Source organism: Coffea arabica, chromosome 2c, assembly GCF_036785885.1.
Source record: "Coffea arabica cultivar ET-39 chromosome 2c, Coffea Arabica ET-39 HiFi, whole genome shotgun sequence".
In the NCBI taxonomy this organism is placed as follows: Eukaryota; Viridiplantae; Streptophyta; class Magnoliopsida; order Gentianales; family Rubiaceae; genus Coffea; species Coffea arabica.
Window position 1 is genome coordinate 62245567 of NC_092312.1, and position 13784 is coordinate 62259350.

The 13784-nt window shown below is 34.3% G+C and overlaps 1 protein-coding gene across 1 annotated transcript; it reads left to right on the forward strand.

Moving 5' to 3' along the window:
- The first annotated feature begins 7466 nt into the window (after positions 1–7466).
- LOC113724734 (uncharacterized) lies at positions 7467–11880 on the forward strand. The gene is made up of 5 exons (XM_072076067.1): positions 7467–7791; positions 9199–9277; positions 9368–9456; positions 9594–9917; positions 10953–11880. The coding sequence occupies exons 2-5, from the start codon at positions 9241–9243 to the stop codon at positions 11004–11006; spliced, it is 504 nt and encodes a 167-aa protein (XP_071932168.1). The 5' UTR covers positions 7467–7791; positions 9199–9240; the 3' UTR covers positions 11007–11880.
- The last annotated feature ends 1904 nt before the right edge of the window (positions 11881–13784 follow it).

Here is a 13784-nt window from a genome sequence, read left to right on the forward strand (position 1 = left end):
AATCCATTAGAAGCTGTTACTGCTTCGAGTGTGGATAAAGATGTGAAGGTCATAAATTCTTTGAAAATGGCACACAATCTAGTACTCGCGCTCCTACAGGATCTTCACAAGTATGCTTAATGTGTGGTGAGGAAGAAACGTTATAGATGTGGACAAAGTAGATGAAGAAACCAAGTTGCTTCTCTAGTCATACCATGAGGGATTTCAAAAGCATAAAGTGGAAGCAACGAGACAGGCTTTATTCTCCTTGAGCTTGTTTGGGTCCCATCTAATTGAAGATGTTAAATTTAGTATTTCTTGGAAGGCAGCTCAACTTTTTTTCAATTATCTACTTTTCCTTTATTTTCTTGTTTTTGGGATTAATGGTGGTGTTTATTCATTTTAAGAGTTTATTGCTTTCTAGTTTGGGTTATGTGGTAGTGTTTAAACCCTATTTATAGTGTTCATCGAATCTTTGGTTTAGGTAGAATTTCACTACAGGCCTAACTATGGTAGCTAGCAACGTTTCTCTCACCTCACTAGGTCATTGGTATTCATTTGTTATCAAGGAGTTTCACTTTCATCTCTTTTTGTGCTAGTAGTTCTTAATTTTTATACCCAATATTGAGGGCAATATTGTCTTAAGTGTGGGAGAGGGGTAAATAGGTGAAGTGAAATTTTTGGTTAAAATTTTTTCGAATTTTTGTTCTTATTGTCTATTCCCTGATATGGAATGGCAAATAGCATATATTTCAAATATATTATAGTTAAGGCTTATATTGACACATATTTAGAATGGTTGCCTTACAATAATAGCTTTGAATATAGCCATTATTTTTGTTTAATTTATTCTTGTTCCCGTACTTGAGGATAAGTATGATCTAAGTGTAGGAGAGTTTGATAAGGCATAAATTGCACTATCTTTACATGTATCAATTGCTAGTTAACTATCATATTTGAGCTCTAATTTCAATAGGAACTACTTTATTTTATTCTTATATCATTTGAATAGGTGGAGAATTTAATTGGAGAGAAAATGGACCAATTTTGGCTAGGAGAATAGCACAAAAAAGCAACAACACAAGACAAGTGAAATTGGAATGAAAAGCAAACAAAGGCTACTAAGTTACATAGGATTTGCAGGCGGATCCATGTTCGACAGCGGACATTGAAAGGGACATTGCGTTAGATTTCTTCGAATTATGATAGTTTGTTAGCTTCGAAAGAAGTCATGGACCAAATTTAGGGTCAGACTTTAGGCCGGACTTCATTAAAAAAAAAACAATGATCAAACTCGATTTTTGACAGCTTTTCAAGACCTAATCCTACTATACTTGGTTCACAACTTTAGGAAGTTATAAATAAGAGTACTTAGGTCGTCTTTGGAGGAAAAAACACTAGGTTAAGTTTTAGTTCATCCTTTTTATATATTTTTCTTGAGAGATCAAGAAGAAGTTGTGAAAGAATCAAGGAACAACCAACACGAGCATTGAAATTGAACAAACTAAGAATTTTTCTTTACTTTATCCTCCAGCATTGTATTTTTTTTTTTTTTGAATTCTTGGTTTTAATTGTGAATATGCTGAACTAATTCCATTCTAGGGTTAGAGTTTTGTGAAAAAGATTGGATTATTTATTCTAGTTAATTTCTTGACTTTTATCGTGATTTATCAATTTTGTTTTAATTACATATTTATGATTAGTCATCATAGACATGCTTTTAGGATTTGTATTGAATTGAGAAGGAATATATAACCACGCACTAAATTGATAAACATACTTAGTCTAATCATGAGAGTAGGTTAAGGTTTGGATGACAAAATTATATCACCTAAGATCTTAAAGGGTTTAATTAAATATTTATGTCCTCAAGAGAGACGCAAAATTTAATTAGGTACAACTTAGATGTATCGAGAGATAATCTAGGTATTTGCATATGATCTTATTAAGAAAATAACTAGATAATTAATTCAAACTCTAAAACAAGATCTAATACCCTAGTTCTTTGCCAATTGTTTACTAAATCCTATTTTGTTCAATTTGACTATTTATTTTATTTCTTCGTTAGATATTAAATCTCTTGAACTTGAATCTTTATTAATTTTCATAATATAATTAAAGCAAGAAATATTAATTCGTCCTTGTGGATTAGACCTTTGGAATATTTCAAGTGATTTATTACTACGATTGATCCTGTGTGATTGGAGAAAATTGCCAATCACTTGGGCGATTTAGAACCACTTAATTAATTAAAATGGTCTATTTTTTGTTATTAAACACGTTTGAATATATTAAAATTTGAACGCATTAAGTTTAAGTATTGGGTTATCATACAAGCTTGAATCTTTTTTTTTTTTGTCTTTATTTTGTAAGTAGGCAGAGGTTTTATTGGTATAGGAATATATAATACGTATTATGAGAGTGACTCTTAATTCTCTTGTATGTACAAGCATATTTTCATGTATAAGACATATTTTCTGAAATTTATTTCAGACTCTTGTTGGTACTTAGATAGAATGATTGATATCATTCCTAAGGATTGGAAAGTGTATTTGTTGAATGTCTCGAACCACTACACTATGAATTTTTTTTTCTTTGACAAACTAAAAATTGCAACATTGTTCTAAAAATTAATTGTGTTAAATGTACTCAAAACAAGGAGAACCTTATCTTTGAATAGACTTAACATGAAGCTAATTTATATGGTATCTTTAAGCATTTTCTTAAATATAGCCAGCCAAATGTTACCTTCTAAACTATGATTTAACGAATTGTAAATTGATGAAGGTTTTTAGCAAAAGAAAATTATAAAATTGTTTGTATTTGAAAATAATGCAGGTTATGCCAAAATTTTTCAATTCAATCCAATTGAACCATGTAGTATTCAAACATCGAATAGGAATTGCGTGAACAAAATGTGAACATTGAGAGGGAAAAAAAAAGAGGTGCGTGGAGCCAATGGCGAAGCCACCACCATCCTCTTAGAAGTTTTCAGAACTACTGTAGTTATCTTAGGAAAAAATTAGTATTTTTTCAATACATTCTCTACCCTCCACTTACAGCCACCACCTTTCTCTCCTAACCACCACCACCCCTCCTCCTCCTCTCTCTCCACCTTTGCTGACCAACTCGCCTTCCCCCTCCACCAATTCCCGTCACCTTTTCCCCCTTTCTCTTTCCCAGAATTATGACATCGCTCCTTCTTCCCTTCTCCTTTCTCCTTTTTTCCTCCACCACATACCACCACTTTTTTCCTACTCTATTCCTTCTCCTCCTACCACTCTCATCCCCTGACCTAGCGGCAGAGTCAGAAAAAGTTTCTAGTGGGGGCAATATATACATATATATATCCAATGTCTTACAAGTTATTTTGTTTATTTAATAGAAAAGACATATCAATATTCATGTAACTCGTAGAATTAACGCATCTATTTTATGAACAATGTAAAAACAAACTCGAATTTACTTGCAAAATTATCATTTTACTTGAAAAAGCATACAAAGTCATTTAAAATTATTTACAATAGGTTTTCATGTTCTGATAATCATTTATAACCTTTTCATTTTCAACTCCTTGTATTTTTATCAATGTAAATAACTAATAATCATTTATCTAAGATTCTAAAATGAATGAGTGATAAATTATGCTATCAAATTCCTAAAAGACTAAATGAGTAATTGATATAACATTCAAGTTTTGTCAATTTCAAGTATTCTTTTGATGTTTTATCGTACATGTGTGAAGATATACCTAAATATGTAGATATTTAATTTTGTTATGAAAATTAGAAAGATTTATGTCTAATTAGGAAACAAATTCATCGTAGGGTAGACTATAAAGTTGATAAAAGTTGCCTTGTTCGGGAAAAAAAAAGAAAAAAAAAATGTGTTGCATTGTTGCTGAAGCCACAAAAATAGAAATGGTGGTCAAAGGAGGGTTGTTAACCCTCCTCCGGCTTCCAGGTCGCCGATAGATGCTAGTGACAACAACTAAAAGAAAAGGCCAGCCAAATGAGGACAAGCAGTGGCGCTCAGCCACCACAGTGCCGAGCAACCGCTATTGTTGCTACTAGCGCAACATTGTAAGACTGTCAGCAATGAGGGAGAAGACGGCGAGGTTGACAATGCAATGATGGGGATGAAGTTTGAAGATTTTATTTAGAAGTTAGGGTTCTGGAAAAAATTTTGTGTTGTGGAAATTGGAGAAAGAAGAAAACCCATTTGTGTAGATGGGTCAAGAACCGGGTAGGCTAAAGTGAACTGAGTAGGGTAATTAGAAATGGATTCAAGTTGGTGTATTCCTTTTCAGGTCGGGCATGGATGAAAAGGAATTGGGTCAAACTATAGTGGATTGTGATGGGTTTTGTTAAGTTAGATATTGGATCGAGATTAAAGTAGTGTTGGACTAAAACTAGAAGACAATAAAGAAATATTTGGGATAAACAACCTTGGGCCGATATCAATCATTGCAGAAAAAAATTTACAAGTATAATTGGGCCAAAAATATATTATAGGCCTAGTAAATTTTCAATTAATTAATCCCATGCATAAGACTAACTTAATTTAGTTTTGGGCTATAAATTAAGTTATTAAGACTTATACTTAATTAATTACATCCAAGATATTTAAATAAAGTCTAAAACATATTAACCTAACATTGTTAGGAAGATTTATGAAGAGTAAAATAAGTCTTAGATATTTAAACAAACGTTCAATATAAAATAAAACTAATAATGATAACAATAACAAATAAATATATATATAAATGAAAAATGAAATAAAAGTATAAATGAAAATAAAACAAAATAATATATATATATATACACATATATATAAACAAAAATAAAATGAAAAATATAAATGAAAAAAGAAAAATTATATATATAAAGATAAAATAATAAAATAATAAAATATTTATATAGATGAAAATAATAAAGATAATAATAAAATAATGATAAGCAAGATAATAATAATAATAAAATAATAACAGTTCATATAATAAACAATAATCAAGATAATAGTAATAAAATTGAAATAAGTATAATTATTTCTAAATTACGAAACTTTATAAAAGTTGAGGAACTTTCCAAAAATAGAAACTTTCAATTTAGAAAACTTTCTCATACTTCATATAGTTGTCCATACCTGAATTTACTCGAGCAGTTAGTCAAAGGTAGGTGATGCTTATCCCTCTGTATTTTGAAATATCAAATGTGAAATTTTTCTTAAAGACAAGTTTTATTTTGTTTTATGAAAATGGATCATGTAATGTTTTGACATGCTATAAATTAGGGGTGGCAATTCCTGACACGACCCGAAAACACGACACGAACCTAACACGAAATTAATGGGTTTGGGCTGAGGTTTCGAGAGTTCGGGTCAGAATCGGGTCGAATCCGATGAACCCGAAAAGAAAACAGGTCAATTTCGGGTCAACCCGTGGTGACCTGATATGACCCGATGTGACCTGTTTATGAATTAAAACTAATTTAATAAACATAAAAATTATTTTATCTAACTAAACTAAATCATTTTTTTTCCAAAGGCATTAATTACTTAATCCTAAATGAATTTATTTAACTTGTGTGAAGTTAAAATTATTATATTTGGACAAATAATATATTATGTTATTTTTTACTTTTATGCTGTTTTAATTTATTTTATATTTGGTTTGGGATAAAACACTTTTATGGTGTTTAATTTATTTTACATTTGGTTTGAAATTATTTATTTAAATTTTTATTACTTGATGATGTAATTAATTTTGTGAAAAATTGATTTTATTAGAAATTACAGTGATAAATTAATAAATTAAAATTAAGTTTCGGGTCATTTCGGGTCGACCCGCCAACACCCGCCAACCCGAAATTTTCGGGTTCGTGTCAGGTACCCTGACCAGTTTCGGATTGGCGGGTCGGGTTCGGGTCAGCAGGTTCTTTGTTATACTTAAGCATCAACCCGACCCGCCAACCCGAACCCGACCCGATTGTCACCCCTACTATAAATTACAAATTTGAGTGGCATGTTTTATGAAATAAGAGAAAAGTGCATGTGATATATGAAATGAATTTATGATGAGAAAATCTCTTAACGATCATAAAATAGACTATAGGGACTATAATTCTGGCATATTATGTTATATTAGTCATGGGAGTCAATATAGAATCCGACCAATTGACTTATGTTATGTGATCAAGCAGTAATCATGAAACCTCTTGGTCGCCCTCTTAAAAAGAGTTTAATATTTAGGCTGAATACTCAGAAATCGGATATTACATGTACTAGTTATGAGCTAATTTGAAATATTTACGTTCTTACAACTTCTTATATATGGTTGTGGATGGACTGAACTATAACTTGCCATTACCACTCATTAATAATGTATATTACCAATTTAACATTGTTTGAATAATTGTGCATGCGATGTATGAAGATGTTTTTGTTAAGTGTAATGCTATAATTACATTATCCAACAGAGGAATAGTTGCTACCTACTGAACAAATATTGCTCAATCCATTTTCACCACTTTTGCAGATCTTTGAGATTTTGAGTTCGTCCATGTCGAAAACCCTGAAAATGATTTCTACTAAATTCCTAGTAGACAGGATATAATAGTATGGTAGTACTTAGTTATATTGTAATAGTAGATGCTTGCATATACTAACTTTATTAGATGTGGAGCATATGGACTCCTTAGTTAATTAGGGGATGTTGCTAGTTTCCAATTTATATCGCACCATACTAGGTGTTATTAATACTATTTTATTTTAGTTGGTTTCCTAGTTTTATGTTGCCTTGTATTTCAAAAGTGAGACTTGAGGAATAGGACAGATGTCTCGTGACTAGCACCACATACGTGTTAGGGGTGTGACACGAGAAAAGAAAGAGAGGAAGAGGAAGAGGAGAAGGAAGTGGAGAGGTGCAGTGGTGGGAAAGGAGGATGGAGGAGATGAAGGGATAATGGCAGCAGTAGTAATGTATGGCTAGTGGTGGTGACGTGTGGTGGGTTGTGATGGAAGATGATGGGTAGAAGAAAAAAGAGGTGTTAAGGTTTGTTTTATTTTTAAAATTTTTTAAATGTTGTTGTTAGTGTATTTGAGCTATATTTGGAATATACTATTGTAATATTATATTTGATATGCTATTTTTTTTCAAAAAAAACTTTCAATCCAAATAATTTTTTCTCTTTATGAGTCAAAGGAATACGGCTGGTCTTGGGATTCTGTTTCATTAAAAATATTTTTGTTGTTTCATAGCTCTAACATTTTTTCTGTTTCAAGAGATGATGCTTGGACAAACTTCGGCACTATTTGGACAGTAGATTTAGTTTGCAATTTAACCTTTTAGAAAATAATTGTTTGGACTGGATAAAATAATCATTCTCCAATTTGACCCACATTGGATTCCTGGATGTCAGCAGCCTTTTGTACAAAATACTTACTACACAACAAATAATACGACCTGGCTGGCACTCTTTCCAAATGTGAAGTAAAAGTAACCGTTGGTGGCAGAGTAAAGCCATTTACTCCTCAAAGAACCGACAGGCTTCACGTGTTCCTTTCCTCTCCCATATTTTGCCCATTTTCATCTAGCTCGAAACGGTCATCAAACTCCGACCACATCCAGCCAGGTATTTGAATTGTCGGCGAACATCAAACTCTTTCCAATTGTCGGCGAACATCAACTTCGCAATTTGAATTGCTTGCGTTTAAGAAGGTGGTGGGCTTTCATTCAGCTTCTCAATTGCAACACTCCAGCGGCGATTTGTACTTGCCACACTCCAGCGGTGATTCCGGCATGCTCTCCGGCAGGTATGTTCCTTCGATTTTCTGCCAACTACTTCTGATTAATTGTCATGCCTCAAACAGAAAAAGTGCCAAAATACTCTGCGTGGGAGTGATATGAATGTTTAACAGCTTAACTTTTAAATTAAGGCTAAAGATTAGAGACTCAAAAAATAAATATTGGGCATAAATGCCATGGGTAAAATAAATTTTTAGATTGGGGTATAACTCTATTAACCACCAGATAAAGGAAGGAGGTCAGGTTCCTCGTAATTTAAGGATGTCCATGAAATAGATTTAGTGCTATGAAATAGATTTAGATATCCTTAACAAGCGTGAGGCCGTGAAAATATTCTTGATTGTTTTCAACTTCAGGCTTCACCAAATTTCATCTCTTCTTGTTAAAAGAGCATTAGGAGATTTATTCTGCCAACCCCGGTGTATAATGTACAAAACCTTTTCTTACTACAATCTGGAAGCAATTCTTAGTGATATGTCGTTCATGTATGATCCAATCAGGCATTAAGGTTTATACAGCAACAACTGCAGCAGGTATGCTTGCGATCGTAGGAGTCCTACTAGACTAATAGATAAATATATAGTCTCTTCACAAAATTTAATCACACAAGCCACTCCATTGTGTTTCTGGCCACCAAATCATTTGGTTGAGCGTTTTGTTACAGCATCACCACAGTAATGACACATGTGAACAAAAGGACTGAGATGCAGCAATTTGAGGAAAACAGAATGCATGCAAAGAACTAAATCCTTCTGAAATGAATAGTGATTGAAGTGAACTATAGATTGACAGAAGAGTAGAAAATATTGAACTCACCAAACAAAAATACAGAGAAAACAACTACAACACACATAGCACAAACAAAAATAAAATGGGAAAAAAGATCCCCTGGTAAAATACTAAATACGAAGACTTCTGAAGCACAAACTTATTGTAATTGTTGATTATAATATGAAGCATGTCAATCGCTAATTCTTCAAGAGGAAGCAGTGACACATTGGTTTAAGTAGTCTGCGACAGCTCAATCTGCCAAAATATGAAGGCAATCTCAAGATATCATATGAGTTAGCAGGATTCTAACCATCTATTAATGCAACTTAACGTTAACTTTATAATGGAACTTTTGTAAAGCCTCACAACATTCTATATGCATTGAAAGCTAATTATAACCTATGCAATGTCTAGGTAATCAGAGAAACAGGCAAACAGAACAAAAAATATTTAAATACAAGAATTATTATCCTTAAGAGAGATTACCTCAGCAAGTAGCTCAGGGTCTGAAAAACAAGTAGATGTTTATCTTAAAAAAGTTCCTATCATTAATGTTTTGGCTGCCATTGCTAATCTGAACAACAACGAAAATTGTAAACTATTGACTTTGGGTATCTGATGAATAATAATTTATATATGTCCAGCTGCTGCCACCTTATTTGTGTGCCGCTGTTAGCTCTTCGGTTATGACCGCTGACAAGAGGAAGAAGCCTTCTTGCGATTGTATGTCCTTCTTCCATGTTCACATGTATGGTCGAGTAAATTTCGCTCTTAATTGATTTAGTCTTACCAGTTATGTATCCTATTTTGTAGCCTCACCTGTTAGCTGTACTTCCGATTGCTCCTCCCATTCGTCAACAACCTCTAACAACTACATCGACTGCCTGTCGACCTACATTGAGGCAAGTCAATTCGCAATGCAGAAAGCTTGACCTGATTTATCCCACCTATTATTTGTCGCTTTATTTTTTCCAAAGTACTTTAAAATATTGTAGACATATCCGTTTCTGAAATACATTTTTTTTCCCACGTTTTTCAGCAAATGGCCTCCAGGATTCAATGGACCGATGCAATGGATGAAGCTTTCCTCATAGCCTATGTTAGTTTTAGGGAAAATAACTGGTGGGACAACAGGAAATCGCTAGAGACAAACTACGACCAGTTGGCAGCACATTTGGTGAGTAATGGAAGCTTGACCGTCACTGGCCAACAGCTGCAGACCAGATTCTATCACATCAAGAAGAAATGGGACCTATTCTGTAATCTGCGTGGGATATCATCAAAAGCAGAGACCGGGGTTGGGTGGAGTGAGGACACCTTCTGCTTTACTGCTGATGATGAACATTGGGAAAACTTGGTCCAGGTATGGACTTGTAGCTGCCTTTATTTGTTAATTTACTTCCTTACGATGCGAATTGAATGCCTAGTGCTGCAATAGAGGAATTCTCATTTCTGGAATTTTGTTAATAGTTGCACTGTTTCGAATTCCCATTGCTGCTACTACTGCTATTTGTTATTTTACTTTTGGCGGATAGTACTAGTCTTGGTGAGGATAGTTTTTGCTATTAGCTGATTCGATGCTTAAGTAGATGTGTCTTGGTGATATTGGCTTGATGAAATTTGGATTTCTGTTTGACTGTCTCCTTTAGAGCGCTAGAACTGCATGAACTTGAGAGACAGATGGGGCATAACTGAAAAGTGGGAAAACTATATGCTATAAGAACTAGGCTCACCAAGTAGTTGGTCTTAACTGTGATAAAATCAAGCTACCATACACTACTGTAGGTGCTGGCTGCTACTACTTGTCTAAGAATTTCCAACCATGACTACTTGGGACCTGTTCGCTGCTGCTATCTACTTCAACCAGATTCATTCACATTAATTCTATGGCTACAGCTTATTTTTCCCAAGTTGGAAATTGTAGATTGCAGCAGCCATAACCCCCAAATATATTAAATGATATATTAATGACTTCCATCATGTGAATATGTTTCTGTACGCAAAAGGGCCTGTTTTCGGTAGGGGTCATATAAGAAATGGCATGCACTGTTATTGTTTTGAGACCACTACTTTGGACTGAATATTGCTGTCCATTGTTCCATCATTTGTGGCTTGAAATATGCGTTTCTCAATTGTATGAATGGTTCACTAGCCATATTGTTCATATGTGTTCACTTTGCTGCCTTACAATTAGTTTTAGTCTTTTATTATCTTGTGACAATAGTACATAATGGATACTGGTAGTGGCTTTAATCAACACATTTGCTGGTTAAATTTTGCCGACTCGTATATTAACTGAAATGCATCTCTATTGCATGTACGAACTACCTATTTCAGTAGTTAAGTAGTATTGCACGCCTCTTTCCTTTGTGCTGACTACAGATTTGCATTTCATTAGTCTAATGCGGCGTATGCTGAATTCAAAAAAAGAGAACTCCTACTACTGGTATGATCGACTGACACCATTACTGCTTGGAAGACACGTCACAGGCAGCCGTGCCCAATCGGCAAGCGAAGTAGTACCATCGAAACCACCTCGCCGTGAAAGGGCCAATACTTCTGCTAGGAGCCGGAAGGGAAAAGGTAAAGCCTCTATCTCGAGGGCTCCTAATCCGGCAAACATGGGCGACCAAGAGGATGAAGATGACGTGTACTATGTGCCGCCAGTTCCAGGGGCAGTTGGAGGTAAAAGGTCAGCGTCAAGCCTAGGGACCAACGGTGAACCGGAGGGAACTATAGGGTCAAAATCTACAAGGTCATCTACAGGTCTTGAGGATGCTATTAGCAAAATTGGAAATTACTCCGACGTGGTACTTGAGGACAGATGGAGCAGGATGGAGTTCGAGTCCCTCTATAGCGTAATCCAGTACCAGGATGTGATCAACACAATGGACATTCCGCTAGAATGGAGAATACACGCTAACTGTCATTATGCGAATTATGAAAAAGAGGGTGAGCGCGTTATATTCCTTCGGGCTTCTGCAACTGACCAGTACGGCTATATCCTTAAGTTGATGAAAGAGAAAGGCTTGGCTTGAGTTGTGTGGGCAGCTGAAAACTAACGTATTTCGAGAACTATTATATTATTATTGTATGTGTTGTTGCTGAAAACTAGTTACTTTTTACTCTTTACTTGTTGGAGTCAGTTACTCTTTGCTCTTTGATGTGTATAAGCCTACCCCGCGTTGGCTTTGAGAGTAGGCTTTCTGAGGACATATGAAAATAAAATATATGTATTGTCTTTGAGAGTCATGATGGGGATTTGTATCGTGGTTACAATTTCAGATTATTTTTACAGCTATTTATAAGTAAACCGCATTTGGTTATATTTTTATGTCAGATGTTTGTTGTGTTTCCTCTGGCTTTTGGTTTATATATTTTAGGGTGCAGTATAGGACATAAGCTCTTCATTCATCTCATATTTTTGTTTCAGTACCTATCTTCTTTGAGTCATGATGTATGGGACGGTTCTATTTGTTATGTAATCAATAAAATATGAATTGAATATAAAAACTACATATATAAGTTGTAATTGTCAGTTTTGGAATGCAAATTTGATGAATTAAATAAAACATGAAGGATTAATTAGTTAATTCATCAAATAATGACAACTTTTTATTGGTCACTGCACTTTTTGGTTTGAAACCGAAATATGAGAAACTTGATCCAAAACAAAAAAAATACCACGCCATTTTGTTATTTGCTTCGCTCTCAAGCATAACTCACAACAGTCACTTTGACAGGGGACTTCAAAGAACAAAGCAGAAATTAGATCTTGCAAATGCACTTTGTTATTTGGTGGGCCTTCAAAATGTGTAGATGCTTTACAAATTCCAAACGTGCTAAAGCAACGAGGTGACCACTAAGGATCAACTTCCACTATGTTTCAGCTTTGTTGCTGTGCCTATTTCCCTACGCCACTAATGCCTACTGCCCTTTGCAGTTTTTATACCCACAGAGAGACAGTTCAAGTGTAAAATGTAATGCTTGAGCGTGGTGAAATAATTCGGACCTTGAGGCCAGGCTGAAATAATTAGTCCATGGGGCCAGGCTCCCTACCAAGCATGGAGATAGGTTTTGTATGCTAGTGATTTTTGCTTTTGCTGGTCCACAGAAGTCTGAAAAGTAGAAGTGTGATGGACTTGTATGTTTCCACTTGCAAATATTCAGGATGGATTTGAAATTACTCTGCAGGTATGCAGTAGCACATAAATACAGAGTACTACAGGGCTCACAAATTGCAGAAATGCATGTGCTAATCTGCATCCCAAGGCCTTAACCACCATAAAGTGGCAACTTGTGGGTGGAAGTTCTTATCGTAGTACGATAACCCAAATGCATCGCAATGCAGATCAGCCATCCACCCCAATAAATATATCATACTACCTTAAGAACTTGCAGAGTACCTCGCTACTCCTAAAATCACAAGAACGAAAAGTTCGAGGCACCTTACCAAGACGAATAGCCGGCAATTTCTTCTCCCAAAGTAGCGTTACAGTTGATTGTGTACGTGCTTCTCTGTGTGGGCAGAGAGTGTGGCAAAACGTTCTGTACGTGGTGTGCCAGTGGAAGCGAGGTAAGTAGTAGCGGTCTCTTTGTAATAGTGCAATCTAAATTCATTTCTGTGGTTATTTAGTTCTTGTATGGGAATCGTTTATACTCTCATTTAATGCATTGTACGTGTATCGTGAAAGGGTGATTCATATTTTCATGTTCAAAGTGATATCAGAACAAAGTGGCAGTTATTTGAGGTATTACGATTCAAAAAGGGTCAGTTAGAAGTTATAGCTATGGCTGGATAATTAGATAGACCTTTTTGTGGTAGTACGAATCCAACTTTTAAATGCATAAATGTATTATAAATCCATAAATGTATATTTATATAAAAATATATAAATTATAAATCACAAATATATTAATTTATACATTTATATAATATTCATTTATAATTATATATATTTATAATAATATATATTTATACATTTATAAATATATTTATATTATATTAAAAGTGATATTGCCAAATACGTGCTATAAAAGTCATATTGCTAAGTATTCTATTTAAAAGTCATATTGCTAATTTATACTCCATAAAGCTACTCTAGTTTTCGTAATTGGTTTGAGAGGATGATGAAAACTCTAATGGGACATGTCTGACCAATTACATACTTATTTAAAGCCATTTTATGTCTAGATATCCGATATTTAATTTATTTTCATTAACACGTGT